This window comes from Coloeus monedula, assembly GCF_965178545.1.
Source record: "Coloeus monedula genome assembly, chromosome: 1".
Lineage (NCBI taxonomy): Eukaryota > Metazoa > Chordata > Aves > Passeriformes > Corvidae > Coloeus > Coloeus monedula.
Window position 1 is genome coordinate 4954535 of NC_138781.1, and position 16096 is coordinate 4970630.

At 38.3% G+C, this 16096-nt stretch overlaps 1 protein-coding gene across 1 annotated transcript in view; it reads left to right on the top strand.

Moving 5' to 3' along the window:
• Nucleotides 1-14480: 14480 nt before the first annotated feature.
• The window catches only part of LOC309579770 (sodium channel protein type 5 subunit alpha-like), a gene marked incomplete at both ends in the record, with an annotated part of 33813 nt that continues 32197 nt past the window's right edge, over nucleotides 14481-16096 (top strand). Inside the window, one exon of the mRNA XM_082293245.1 lies at nucleotides 14481-14747. Coding sequence (XP_082149371.1) covers nucleotides 14481-14747 — 267 coding nt within the window. The remainder of the gene's footprint in view (nucleotides 14748-16096) is intronic.

The following is a 16096-nucleotide window of genomic DNA, read 5'->3' on the forward strand; positions in this document are numbered from 1 at the left end:
GGAAGTACCGGCCCCCTCACCCGGCCCGCGCGAGGCTTTTATATGCGAGCAGAAGGAGGGGCGTGGCCAAGGGGGCGTGGCCAAGGGGCGTGGTCAAGGGGGGCGTGCCCCGGGTTCCCGCCCTGACGCGGCGCCCGCCATGTTGGCGCCTCATGAGGCCTCGCCTGAGCCGTGCCTCAGGGCGGGTCGGGTCTGGTCTGTCCCCTCTCAGGCCCTGCTGCTCCTGCGTTGTCCCCGTCCAGCTCCCGATGCTCTTGCAGTGTGTTCGTCCCGCTTAGCTTCGTTCCGAGTGGCAGCAAAAAGCTTACGTTGAAATAGAAAGGGCCCACTCGAATAAACAAAATCAGCGGTTTCAGCTGTCAGTAATAATCAGACGGTCTTTTGTCAGTAGTTTTGTACTTCATTAATAGTAGCCAGAAGTTCCTGTGTGTGGGACGGACAGTGTTGCTCTCCTGTCAAATAAGAAGTAGGGATGTTGGTTAGAGCGTTGTGCTGGTTACTCTAAGGTTGTGGGTTTGATCCCCGTATGGGGCATTTTCTTAAAAGTTGGACTTAATCATCATTGAGGATCCCTTCTAATTCAGGGGTTTTTGTATCTCCTGTATCTTCTGGGTGAAGAGCTGTATGAAGTTGTGTGCAGAACTCTTGTTGTTAGCACACGTTTTTGTTACATTGGTTACTTCCTTGTGGCAGAACAGTAAAGGTGCTAGTAGTTAATTAGTGAAAAAAGAATACTGTGAGAGATAACATGTAAAGGGTTAAGGATGAAACAATGCATTCAGGTATTCCTATTGTTCAATGCTGGCTGCAAGGCTAAGTAGAAGATAAGGATATTTATTAATTCTGCTGATTTAAACTTTGCTTCTTTTGATACAGATCACTTTTTCTAGCAGTGCAGAATGCAGAGTGCCCTCATTGCAATTGCAAATGGAGGGTATGGTTGTGAAATGAGACCTGCCTTGGCCAAAGTCCTTCCTCAACTGCAGTGTTTCACAGAATCATGGAATGGTTTGGGTTGGAAAAGACCTTGAAGCTCATTCAGTTTCAGTCTCCTGCCATGGGCAGGGACACCTTCCACTGTCCCAGGTTGCTCCAAGCCCTGTCCAACCTGGCCTTGGCACTTCTAAGGATGGGGCAGCCACAGCATCTCTGGGCAACTGCCAGTGCCTCACCACCCTCACAGTGAAGAATTTCTTACTAATATCTGAACTGTCATCCAGGATTTACTGGTTAGATTAAGCAAATTTAAGACAAAGTTAATGCTGCAATAATAATTTCTCTCCTTTAACCCAGAAGCAAGAGTTGCAGTTACAGACACACACCACTTCCACAGAACCACTGCAAGGACTGGGCTCATTGCACATTGTTTTATGAATGTATTTTTGTGGCTTTTACAGCAGATTTTGGACATGATGGAGTCTAAAATACTGGGTTGTATTACATGAATACCTTGCTTATGCAGACGTAGAATATGATATCTCAGGAGATTTTAGTCACACAAAACATTTAAATTGGCTTTTAGATCACCAAGTTTCACATCCCATAAAGCACAGCCTAAATACAGTAATTTCAAACACTTGCATCTGAGTCATGCCCATAAATTATATACAGCCTACAATGCTTTTGTTTTCAAGCTATGTAGAATCTACCATGTCCTTTGGGAATTTTTTCAGTGATTATGTGATCTTAAAATGCATGTCTATTTCTTGAATTTATGTAGCTCTTATCCCAAGTAGAGAACCTATTACTGCTTTTCCTGGAGGATTAGAGAGGCCTTTCTTTATGCAAAACATTTTCTTCTTGTAGTTGTATAATTATGTCTTTTAAAAATGGGGTTGGAAGTGATGTCCTAAACCAATTAGTTAAATTATCCCAAAACAGCACGAACTCTACTGATGTAATTCCTGGAGATATCTGTTTTGTCCCTAGCTGCAACAGATGGTGATTCCAAAACCTTCATCTCCAACATATTCTACTGCTTCACTGTTCTCACTGCCAAAAAAGGTTTCTCTTGTGCTTCATCTGAATTTTCTGAGCTGCAGTCTCAGCCTGTTACTTCTTGTTTCACTCCCCGTGGACATGAAGATGAGTTTGTTCCACATTTCTTCTTAACTATTTGTTGTGCTGTCGTGTTTCCTTCCATCATCTCTCCACTGGACAAAATCATACTTCTCAGGCTCCAAATCATTCTTACAGTGTATTTCTAATACCTTTTAACATTTTATTTTAATTCTGCGACTGCTAAGCCTCACGAGAGAGAATGCAGCAGCACACAGAGGAAGCTGGGAAACCCCTCAGCAATCTAGAAGTTACTATTATTAAGAAAATATAATCTTTATGGTCTTACTTATTATGATGTTCATTCGCTCAATGCTTACATTCTGGGCATTTCCATTCTTCCTTCTCTCCTTATCTCAACATCCTGGCTTCACTCCTGAGACTTATTTGGTTCTCCACCACTTCCTTTTTGGCTCAGCAGCAGTTTGCTCACTGCAGTGCTCTCAGAAATTCACAATCTAGCCTAAGAAGATCAGATCTTCGTGGAAATTGAAAAATAATCCCTAGACTCATATAAACATCATATTCTTTCTCTTCCAAAACCTAAAGCAAACAGCTAATATTATAGACTAGCTCATCTTACCACTTTCCTACTAGGAAATGACACAAACATGATGAAAGGCTAGAACGTTTCCTGCATAACAAAGAAAACCTTACCTACCATGTTTCTTTTCTCTAATACTGCCTTTAGTTCAGGCTTGATAAACATACACACAGAAGCCAGAAAATGATCCCTGTTATGATACTCATGTTTTCAGCAGCCCTCAGTAAATGTGATCTTTGTTGGACCAGGCAATCTCCAGAGATCTCTTCTGACCACAATGGTTCTGTGGTACAAAGGGATCACTGTACTTTTTTTTCACCTTAAATTAATGACCTGTTGATCTGACAGGTTGAACAAACACTGCATTATATACATTAATAGCAGCCACAATCCACTAAAAGTTCTTTGATGCATAACATAAAAAAAAAAAAAAGAGGAAACCATGTTTTTAAATGGCATAGAAATGTAAAAAGCAAAGGTTCTCTGTTTATAAGCAAAATCAATTTCAAATCAAATGTGCAAAATATGCTGACTGCTCTTAAAGACAATATTGTCTTTATGAAATGAATAATCCATTGCTGATTATGGATAATAACATGATGGCTGGGGTTTAAGAATGAAATTATTTCATTTTATCAAAGACTAACACAAAACTAATACCAGAATTTCAATACCTCTAAGACAAGACAATAAATCACTTAAGTGTATGCATGAAAATGACTGTGTTAAGAGAAGTCATCAACTTCTTAATGGACTAATGCATACTGAAATGTAGTCAGGCACTTTGCTCAGTATTTACAGAGAGAACTTCTCACTGCCTCATTCTTCTCCAACGCAGAATCCAATAAAACTCCATACTTTGTGCATGACAGCATCTGAAACACTTCAACAATTACCATTAGCCTGAAGCCAGCACGACTAAACGGAACAAAACAAGCTTTCATCTTATATTTGAAAAAAACCCAAAACAATAAACACATTTCACGTTTGTCTTAAATCACACACTTCCCACTGCTGTAACGAATGCTTCCCAGTGTAAGTAACAATCAGATTCACAACACCTGAATGTACATAAGTCTATGGGACCTGATGAGATGCACCCCAAAGCCCTGAGGGATTTGTCTGATGTAGTTGCCAGGCCTCTCTCCATGGTATTTGAAATGTCCTAGCAGGCAGGTGAAGTCCCAGCTAACTGGGAAAAGGGAAACATTTTGTGCCCATCTTTAAAGAGGGTACAAAGGAGGCCCCTGGAAGCTCCCACCCTGTCAGCCGTCTCTCTGTGCCTGGGAAGATCACAGGACAGATCCTCCGAGAAGCTGTGCTGAGGCACACGAACAACAGGGAGGTGATGCAGGAAAGTCAGTGTGGCTTCACCAAGGACAAGTCCTGCCTGACCATCCCAGTGGCTTTCTGTGATGGAGTGACCACATTAGTGGACAAGGGAAGGGCTCTGGATGTCATTTCTGTAAAGCCCTTAACGTGGTCTCCCACAGCATCCTTCTCTCTGAACAGGAGAGTGATGGATTCAGTGAGTGGATGGTTTGGTGAATGGGTAATTGTTGTGATTTCACCCCAGCCAACAGCCAAGCCCCTCAGAGCCACTCGTTCACTCCCCCACCAGTGTGGAGCCTACAAGAAAGATGGAGAGAGTAATTACAAGTACAGAAATTCCTGTCGCATGTAGTGACAGGAAAAGGGATGACAAGGGGGAATGGCTTCAGACTGAAAGAGAGCAAATTTAGATTAGGTACTAGGAATAAATTCTTCCTTGTGAAGGTGGTGAAACACTCACACAGGTTCCTCAGAGGAGCTGTGGAAGCCTCATCCCTGGGAAGTGTTCAAGGCCAGGTTAGATGGGGCCCTGGATGACCTGCCCATAGGAGGGCACTGAAACTAGATGATTTCTAAGGTGCCTTCCAACCCAAACTGTTCTATAATTCTATGGTTTCTTTGTTTTTAATTTGTTAAGCTGTTTGCTTTTACATAGTTTTTTATGAGTCGCATTCTTGGCTTGTTGAAGTTTAGACTTTAATCTTTCAGGGACGTAAAGTAAGAAATAGGTGTGAAACCAAATACATCAACCTTTGCTAGGGCTCTTGCATTTTCATTTCATGGTTGTGTTTGGGGCCATGCAATAAGAGGTGAGACTTCATAAACTGTGTTAACGAGACTGCATCAGAAGTGCTGGAAATCTTTCAGAGATTGTAACAGCAGTATTTTGCTCTTAGCATCTTACTCTGGAGAAATGTAAAATGCTTCAAAAAATACTAATACTGTTTTTCAGAACACTAAGAAGAAACAGATGGAATAACTTGAACTTAAGGCACTGAGATAATTTTCAGACTTCTTCAGTGTGCATTAGGTCATTAGGCAGAAAGCTACTTTGTGTAACAATGTGTTTAATGTGAACTTACCATAAAAGCTATTTCCTGTCGTTCTGTAAAGTCAATTAGCTATTTACCAAATACCAAATTTCATGTCTGTCGATTTCTTACTTCATTGTGCAGCATGAAAAAAGGGAAATGGCAATCATGCACATTATTGTCTTGATAAATACAGCATGTACTTTACACTGTTAGATTATTTTCTAAGAGAGATTGAGTTGCTCCTTTTGTTTATCTCACAGTTAATTTGCCAAAGCCCCTCATTTTTTCTGGAATCATGCCTTTGGAGATTTTTTATATTTCTTTCTCTGTGTGCTGCTTCTGGTTTTACTGAATATGTAATATTTAGTTAATCTGTGTTCCAAGTGTAACAAAGCAGATGTATTTCTGTATTTTCTTACCTTTTTTTTTTTTTTTTTTTTTTTTTTTTTTTTTCCTGATGTCCCTTATTATTTTTGTTCTCGTTCCAGGGTTATGGTATTTTATAAGGCATTCCTGGAATCTCATCTAGGAGTTGATATTAGTCACCCTTAAAATTAAGGGGAATCTTGAAGCTTCTGGCCAGCAGCTGAATTAGTTCAGCCCACGAAGGATGCATTTGAGTTTGCACTGTAATAAATGTGTGTGCATTACTTAGAGATCACTCTTAATGTGATATTCCAGAGGTTATAGTGCTTCCCAAATTGTGGGCATTGCACTCTCTGTATGCCAGTTTAGGTTACAGACAGGAAGGACAATTGCAAATTCTCTGAAGTTGCAGCCTCAGTAAACAGAAATCTCTGCAAATAGTTTTCATTGCAAGTGTCTCCAATACAAATCCTTGAATTACCAAGGAGTATGAAATTTTATTGCTGAGCAGTGAAGTACCTTTTTAACATAAATTTGTAAGAAACATCATTTATGAGCTGTTAGCATCAGAGTTAGCAACTGTTGCACAGCTCCAGATCTGTTATAATAAATCATTGCCCTCTGAAAATCTGCTCTGAATTCCTTGTGCACATCTGTACATAAAGCAAGGTGGGGATGCAAAATCAAAGGTCAGCTGTGATCAGACAGTAATTATTTTGAGTATTTGAGAAGGCCACAGGTGTTTGCAAGTTTTTTCGGTACAAAATTATCCATCCTGTTAAATACCTGTGCCATTTTATTGGTCTGCATTTGGCTAGTTTTAACTTCAGCTTGAAGAACCATCCAGTATTAAAGGTCTCATTCATCTGCAAGTCTTTATGATTTTCTGTTGAGAAATTCTGTCTGTCATGCAATCACTTTTGCAGGTTCACAACATCTAAACAGCTCCTCCTCATTAATGGAACTTTCTGATTTTAAAGTTGCTTGGAAAACTTTTTTCATTGCATGTTGTAAGGAAGCAAAAATAACAGCTGATTTCTGTTCATCACAGCTTTTTGCTATGATTATGATTTGTTTTTATTTTTATTATGCCCAAAAGAGGTGACCTCTCTTTCTGTGGTGCAGCTATCTTTAACAAAACTCAAAATCTCTCTGTGCTCCCTCTGACATGATTTCCATTCCTTGCTCTCCAGGGTCTGAGACTTTGCTTTTAGGAGAGTATTTTGGTGTCTGTGTTCACACCTCTTTGCTGTTATGTGCACAGCTGAATTTTCTGTGTTTTGTGGGATTTTCAGTGTGAACAGTGGTTTGCATTTGCTGGTTCTAATGGAGGATCATTGACCTCGCCATGTTTGTCTCAGACTCACTTGTGGTTGGTGCTGGCTAATGGACAGTGAGCGATAACCATAAACTCTGTAATTAACAGTTGTGATTTGTCTCTTTGAGAATCTTGACCTAAATTAAAACACTCAAAAAGATACTTTATATCAAATTCAATAGCATTCTTTGTCAGTGGATGACACGATCTAGTTATGGATTGTATGATCTTGTTTTGTAGGATCCATTTCTTGAAAATATGAAATATCTTTCTCAGGCTCAACTAATTTTCTTTCCAACTGTTATGGTCAAAGTTACTGGATGTTTGTAGCCCCTAAGTAAAGTGATGTTGATTTTTTCCCATTAAATTTCTGATAAATGTATTTATTTTGTCTCTGTAAAACACTTCTTTATTCAAAACTTTCTGTGCTTGTATAAATCATACATGAAGAGACTATTGAATAGGTCAGTGTGTAAATTGCAGGATTAGATTTACAGATACATCAACTGATGGCAATGACTTATTTGTTTGAGATTCTTGTTCCATTCGCTCTTGTGTCCATCTGGAATCTTGTGTCCTGCTTGTAATTTTAGCCAGTTTGAGACATAGTATCTTAATAATACAGTTGCATCTTGAAGGGGAATGTAGTGAGAAGGAGATTTTTGATGATCTTAATTTCAACTGTCTCACAGCAGGGGTTCCGTGGTCAACGAGTTGTTGAGGGGAAGTCTCAGACAGGAAAAGGAGGTAAATCATGCTGAATTTGTTATATATATGTGAAATAGCTGTCTCATTCCTAAAAATGGAAAAATAGGAAGAGAGACCTTGCATGAACCCTCCTCCCTCTGAGACAGAGGCATGGGTGGTGTGTCTGTTATCCCACTGAACAGGAGATTTCTGGGATTGTACCCCAGAGCATTTCTCAGTAGGTGGAAGCTAGTGGAAGAGGTGGCTGGATAGAATCTGAGGATAAGAGGGTCATGCAGTGTGCATGAATTGTCAGGTGCCTTGATATCTTTAATGACTGCATTTCTGATCTGTAATTTAAAGCAGTAACTAATGCTTAGAGTTATGGCACAGTTACAGGGTACATTTAATTATGCAAAAATCTGTTTTTTTCAGCTCTTGACATCTGTACCCTCTTAGTCATTAAACTAATGGTGGTGTGCTAATGCTACCAACAAGAAATGTTTGTCTTGTGCTCTGGCAATAAAAAGGAAAAATAAAAGTGCTGTACTTTTCAGTTAGTGGAGGAAACAGAGCCATGTCAAGAGCATGGTGAATAAATAAACAGTAATTTCTATAATGAATTTAATTCTAGTAATTTATATAATGAACATTATCTTTTTGTTGTTAAACTTCAGCTTTTTTATTTCCTCCATTTTCCTCCTCCTATTTCCACAGGAATAATGAATGAAAATGGGAGGAAAACTGTGTCATTACTCTGAGGCTGGTTTTCTGCCCTCTCCCCACTGTAAGAAACTGCCTTCCTAATGGGAGAAAGGAAATTTTCCACTGTAGCACGAGAAAAATAACTTGTCTAAGTGTTTTGTGGTTAGCTGCAAGTCCTAAACTGCTGGAGATAAAAAATCTTGTTCTCTGAGCACTCGCTTTTTGGATATTAAATATTACAGTGTACGGAAGGAGTGCAATTCTTTTTGCTGTGTTGCAGTCTGTGTTTATCCCCTGTGCCCCATTTTTCACAGGGACAAATGGATGGAGAAGATACAGCAGAATAAATACATGCAGGTAGGGGTCTTTATTGCATTTAGTGGTATTAGCTGGTACAGGATTGTAAATGTAGCAATGCCTTTACAGAGTGATGGTTGAGTGATCTTTAAAATTCTGCTCTCTTAATTGAACTTGTCTTGAGAACATAATCTTGCTTTCTAGCAAAATAACTTACACTGAACTTAAAATGACTTGTTGCTGCTTGCACCACAGAACACTTAGAGTTTTATTTCTTTTAAAAACATCTTCAGATGTACCTATCCAGAAAAATGTTTAATCACTGTTTGTTTCTTTGTGTGCATTAGTGCTGCCTGGCTTTTAAGGACAGCGTAGTTGCTTTGGTAGAATTCTTCCAGCAAAACCCAGAGTAACTCTCTTATCATCAGGAAAGATGATAGGAAAGATTTGTGTTCTACTTAATAAAGAAAAAAATTACTTTAGACAGTAATGGGTTCTGTTGATGTAATTAAGAGGAAGAACTGTACTTAGCATTAGGGCTTACCATGAATGTATGTGTGTTACTGTCCAATATCTGTTACTAGCAGGCTGTATGCATCACTTTAAAAAAAAATAAGTAATTTCAGATATGAGGATAAATGCTGTGATTTTCATTTTGCTCAAACAAGGTTCGTATGTGTTAATGGAAGTTATGGCATAGTGTGCTACTGAATGTATTTTGGGCTCTGATCTTGTCTATAATAGATAGTATATTTGAATTTCAGATTTTGTCTGTATGAGATCTGAAGAACATACATCAGAGCCTGGGAATATTAAATGTAGAAATTAGGAATGAAAAATAGTAATATATACTCAAATTTCTAACCAAAAGCTTTTAATGAAAGGCAAATTTTATGCCAATGTTTAATGCATGCCTGCATGGTTTAGAACTTGGAATGAAATGTGAAACAGGAGACCTTTTGCTTTCTTACCATGTCACACATATATTTCCAAATGAACAAAAATCCATCTTTGCTTTTAATAAATGTAGCTGTGATTTCAGCAGAAAGAAAATAATTGATTGATTTTTAGGTGATTATTCTTCAAAAGTATTGCCCAAGCACTTTTCCCTTTCTTACAGTGTTGTTAATGAGAGCACAAAATTTCATTTACTGTTTTCAGAAAAGCAACCAAGCTCCTCCCTCCACCCCTCCCCCAGGCATCCCAATACAAGAGAAAACTTTCTGCATGGGAGCTGGCTAGGGAGAAATGATGTTGTTGGGAATGGAAAGGTGAAGGTGAGAAAATCAAGACTTTCTGTCCCCTTGGAGATAAAAGCCGGCCAACATTACCTTCAGAAATCTGTGTGAAGGCTTTTTATTTTGAAGGGGATATTGTAAGTATTTTGGTTTTGCTAAATATTAGTACACTATGAGAAAATTCAATTGCTGATTATTTTCATTTAATTCTATGTCTATTTGATCAAAATATTTGGGAATGTATATATGTGTATGTCTATATATATAAAATATATGCCTACATGTATTTAAGTATTAGATGTGGGTTTATTTTAGGTACAGGGAGCATCTACTTAAGAAAATCTGTCATTAATGTAGAACCACTATATTGCTGTAAACATGTAGCTCTTCCTACGATTTACATATGTCAGTAAAACATTTTACTGCATTTTGATATATTTGTCATGTTATATTAATTATTGTCATATTAATTATTAACATATTAATTACTGACTGCTCTGTTTTGTTATATCACCTTATGCATAGTATTCATCAAATTGGCTGTAGTACTGCCTAATCTTAGTTACACTGAACTTGGCATACTGAAATTTCTTTAGCAACACAAATCTGGAATGTTTTTCTCACAACGAAGCTGGTGAGTGATTTTTTTTTCCAGGATGCTTCAGTAATGCACAGTCTAGCCCATTGCATATATTTCTGCTTTTGGAAGTAATGAGCATATGATATGATTTGATATTGATGTTGTGAATAACTTCGTCTATTGCACGTGTTAAAAAATCAAACAGCACCAAAAAAAATCCCCAAAAAACCACCAGAACAGAAAAAACAAAAAAACCCCATCCTGAAAAACTGCACTGCTAGATTTTTATCTAACCCATCCAAACACAAAACTTTTCCTTGGAATGGGGTGATGAGTGAGAAGTGGAGAGTGGGGGACAAAGTGCTGGCCTTGTATTTAAGAAACAGCAGTAGTCCTCTAAAATGTCCAAGTTGGATTTTACTAAGAACTTAAATCTGTTAGATCTGTTCACCATCACTGGCAGTTAAATCGAAGAAAATGGTGATCAGAAACAGAATTTTTTTTTCTGCTTATTGAAACTGAATAGGTGATAGCAGAAGCTTTTGGCAAGGCACAGAACAGAAAAGAGAGAATTCCTGTCCTGTTTCATAACGTGTTGCTGTGAGCTGCTTTCTCTTTTTTTTTTTTTCTTATTTCAGGTGAAGAGGTGAACACATCTTTATTCTTTATTCCCATGTGAAAGAATATACTAAATGCACACTAAAACAAAACTAACAGTTAGTTTACCCTTTATTTTTTCCAGATCCAAGTGGTCACAGGAAATATCAGTGGGTGGCCCTTGACAAGGGTGTTGATAGAAGTAATTTGGGACTCAGAATTGGTTATAATCCATGCTAAAACTAGATTGAAACACAAATAAGGACATTTTTGTATTTATGTTCCTACTAGTTTTCCTATTTAGAGAAACTTCTCACAACTGCCCCTTACTGACTTTGATAGTATTTTACCGAGCAGTTTTATCAGTTTCAATTCTACTTTTGTGGATTGTTGGATAAGTTACAGTCAATAGTTTGATGGCTGTTACCTCGCTGCATTTAAAAGGACCTCTGTGCTTTTAGGGTTCTGAAAAGAGTTCTGAAATTCACACAAACGGAGACAAATCAATGAGTTGTGTATAAGGCTTGAATTGGTATTTTGTTTTTCAATCTAAAAGTCTAAATTTGTTAGTTATCATCTCTAGTGATTAGTCACTACCCCAGCAAGCGTTTTGTAATCCATGTCTCTGAAACATTGCATTAATACACTCATTTTTGGCAGTTCTAGAAAATTGTCTGAAAACCCTTTCTCTTAAGAAATTTTAGTAACAAATTGTACTTTCGCAGTTCCCAGTGTCTGTTTTACTTAAAGACTCGTTGTTCATCCCTTTCTAGTACTTTGCACATCATTTGTTCAGTACATTTCATCAGTATATCTGGAATTCCTTGGGTTTTGACATAAAAATATTTTGTGCCATTTTCGCAGTACCCTTAAGCCAGCAAGACTAACCTCAAACAATGCCTAGCTTTGTACACTGAATGCAGTTCTCTCAAGATGAGAAAACGAAGTCATTCCCACTTTAATTTAAAATAAAAAGTTGAATTTTAAGATGTGTTTATGTATCCTTGATCCCGTAGAAAGCAGTACTTTAGTAACTGAAGGTACCAGGGCATTTATATCTGATATTGATGGACTGGTCTCTACTACAGAACCAGAGATATGAAAACCTATTCAACTCTTAATTGAATTTAAATGCAAGTTTCTTTTATGTGCTGTACTGGCAATTAACAGATCTGAACTGTAGCCTTGCATCTGTCTCAGCAGCATATTGACATAGTAGGTATTGACATACAATTTCTTTGCACTAACTTGTAGTTACACACCCAAGTTTGTTCTGTCACGTTCTAGAAAAAGTCTCGTGCTTAGGCTACTTCTAAGAAAACTTGTTCTGTATCTTCCCTCTCAGAATTGGTTACTGGGGAAACTTCTGTGTCCCATCAAAAATTGAAATTATTTCTAAGGGCAACACTTTACCTCAGTGTCTTGCCTTGAACATTCAGCTAATTCAGCAGTATATGATGTGGTGGTTGAGTTTAGCTGAGCTTCAGGAATTCTAAGTAGTCACTCTGTCTTTTTAATATAATTTTATTCCTTTGTATCAGAAGAATTTTTCAGTCAAATCTTCTTAGCTTCGTTTTCCTAACCTGAGTCACAATCTATAAATACTTGGCAATTTATCAAAGGTGAAGAAGTCTGGTGTTCCATGTGAGCACAGGTATGTTTCTGCTAGGGGTCTGCTGAAGAAATCTTCTCATGAATGTCCATGAATATTTGTCCTATTATGACTTCTGGTCACAGTTGCTGAAGGGAATGTGTTGCATCTTTTTGCTCTTGATCACTGCTTTTGTCAGATTCTTTTTTTTTTAAATTCAGCTCTGAAACCCTTAGTACTAAAATGGTGTTTGTATTTGCTAAAACCATTTCCTCTGCTTCATTTCAGTCATCGTAGTTCCCTAAATGCTGAGTTTCTCTGTTGTCCTTAAAACTGCTTTGAAGATAAAACTGATCTTCTTAGAATTATTAAAAATTGAAAAAAAAATAACATCTTGATTTTCAATTTATCTTTTGAGCTTTCAATTGGAAATGGGTCTGTGTGGTTTGGCTAAGTAACAGTTCTTTGGTTATATACTTCCATTTTGTTACCATGGTAAATTCTGATCTCTGAGTTGCGGTTCCTGATCCGATCTGAACATGCTTGGGAAGTCCCAGAGGAGGAAAAAAAAACCCTCCCGAGTTCCATAAACCCCAACAAAATCATTGCATAATCATTCTTGCTTGCATATTCTTTTTAAATAAATATATCTGCATCTAAAGAAGAGAGCTGTAATTACAAGAGAGTATTGGTTCTCTAACATAGTCCACATGTGAGCTCAGAAAAAGAAGTAGCACAGCCTGGACCTCAGCAATCAAAAATGCAGACTGTCTTAAAGACTTGGCTGTGACCAAAAGTGTTTATTAAATGGGAGCAATCAGTTTTGAAATGAGGCACAAAGGACAAATCCTCCTGTAATGCGTCAAAGTTTTCTTCATCTTCTGTGGATGAGAACTGATGTCCTGTAAATTGCTGTCATCTACAGTAGTGTGGTAAATTCAGGCATTAGTAACTGAATGCTTACAGGGATTTGCCTTCAGTCACCTCAGTGCATCTCATTGCCACCCTTCCCCTTTATCAGGGTTTTAAGCCTCAAGTAGAATAAATGAAAATGCAACTGGACACAGCCTTGAGCCGAATTCAGTGTTGGCCTTGCACAGTGGAGGGGATGGAGCTGATGAGCCTTAGAGATTGGACATGTGGAACTAAATTCTGTTTTCAGGAAGTACAGAGGAACAGTAGCTGAGGTGCAAGGCTGCTGATACTTTAATCTACAGTGAGAAACAATTAGATGATTGTCAGGGTTCTGACAGAGATGTGATTTTGACGCTTCCAAGCTGGAAAGGCAAAGGAAAAAATATCTTTTCTGTAACCTGAATTGCAGAGGGTAGATCAGGATTCAGTAGTTGATCTTTATTGTGTTTGTTTTCCATTACTCTTTTCCTAATTCAATGTGCTTCTAGATGGTTTTATAACCTGGGTGCCTCAAACATAGCAGGACCAGCTGGTCAGAAGTGATGATTGTCCTGCTGTGTTCAGTGTTGGTGTGGCCTCACCTGGAGCACTGTGGGCAGTTCTGGGCCCTGCAATTTAGGAAAGATGAGAAGGTCCTTGAGTGTATCCAGAGGAGGGCAACAAAGCTGGTGAAAGGGCTGCAAGGAATGCCCTGAGAGGAGCTGTTGAGGGCTTTGGGCTTGTCTGTTTTGGGGAAAAGGAGGCTGAGGGGCGACCTCATTGCTCTCTACAGCTTCCTGAGGAGAATAAGGTGCTGATCCCTGGGATCCAGTGGCAGGACATGTGGGAATGGTCCGAAGCTACACTGCAGGGGGTGTACATGGGACATGAGGAAGTGTTTCTTTGCCAAAAGGGTGCTCAGACACTGGAACAGGCTTCCTAGAGGGATGGTTGATGCCCCAGGCTTGTCAGTGTTTAAGAGGCATTTGGGCAGTGCCCAAGGCCTTAAAATGGTCAACCCTGGTCAGGCAGCTGGGCTGGATGGTCACTGTAGATTCTTTTCAATTGAAATAGTCTATTCTTATTCTACTCTATTTTAGTCTATTTTGATACGGAGTTTCGGAGAAGTAAAAAATCATTAATAGATATTAAAGCTGGGTGTTATTTCTGGTATTTTCTAATTGTCAAGAGCTTGCTTTCTTAAGTTACCTCTAGCACTGGAAACAAACAGAAGGAAAAATGGATCCCTTGTTTTGGCCATCAGAAACTAACAGCTTCCGACGTTTCACCCCCGAGTCCTTGGCAGCAATTGAGGAAAGGATTGCCAACAAAAAAAAAGAGCAAGTCAAAGGAAAGGATAAGGACCAAGGAGTTGAAGAAGATAAACTTACTCCTCAGCTTGATCTGAAGATCTGCAAAAAGCTGCCTTCTCTGTATGGGGACATTCCAGCAGAACTCATTGGGGAACCCCTGGAGGATTTTGATCCATACTACAGTGATCACAAGGTTAAAGCTTCCCAAATTTTTTATTTTTGCCTGCTGAACTCTTAAGGGATAGTAAAAGCTCTATTTAGGAGATGCTGGCATTTAATGATTCTGTAGGTAGACCTTTGAACTTTACTGACAGCTTTTGGGGGGAGTGCTAAGGTATGCTCTGTATTATAGAATGAAGACGTATTTTAAGTTCCAGTCAAGAATCAAAATTAGTTATGAAAACATGATATGTGATTGGTGCACTTTAATAGTAAATATATTCTGGGGTAAGTGATGCTTTGTTTTCCAGAGCAGTTTCTCTGATGCCTGTGGGGCTGAACTCCCTGTTGTATAAACAGTGCCTGTTCAACAGTAGATCATGCTGGAATGGCAGATGCTTTCACTGAATTACAAATATTATACAAATTAAGGGAGGCACATTTGTGATATTTCCAGTACTCTGTGTAGCAAATCCATGTATTTTCATTGTCTTAAATTAATTTTCTGTAACTTTATGTCTCACTGGCTTTTTTTATTGTGCCATATTTATATTGCACATACTCCATGCTATTCCAAAGTGGTTGGTGATGCTGACTATAGCAGTGTATAAAGTAAGTAAATACTTAAATTAAATGATTGCTACTGTCAAGGAGGACTTGCTCTGAAGAGCAGAAGGTTCCATCCAGTCCCAGTTCCTGTTTTAATGTATACCACAAGGTGTTGGAGTATAATAATTTTATCAGAAAACATGCTTTAGACTTTGATCTTCCAGATATTTTTTTCTCAAAGTAATCAAAGTGATACTTTGAAGATGTAGAGAAACTAACGTTGGTTGAGTTGAAGAAATTTATACTGAAGTTAGGAATAGTGTTTAGTGTTAGGAATAGTGAATTAGTGATTTTCCTTCAAGAGATTTCATTTTTCCTGTATGGAAAAAGTGCTGAGCTGCATGGACCTTAAGGTAGTTTAGAGGCAATATACAGTGTTACTTGACCATGTAGAGATATTTCAAAATTAAAATTTTTGCTTTAACTGTCCAGGATTTTGGCAGGGCTACACAATGTGTATTTTGTAAATAATCTCTTGTAGCCTATAAAACTGTCCAAGAGTAAGGTATTAAGAGCATTTTTACAGTGCCAGAGTAGTAATTTAATTAATTTGACTAAGTGAATATGATTACTTGCTCTTCGTATTCATTCCCATTATGGCTTCTTCCTCTCAGGCAATAAAGAACTTCTACAGAGCTGCTGTCTTTCCTTCAAAATGTGTATAATCACAGCTCCAAGTAAGAATAAAGGAAAGCTGTACTCCTAACTGTAGTTAGATATAGCTCTAGATGCAGACTTGAAAAACTGAACATTAACTTTTTGCAGAAATTTGTA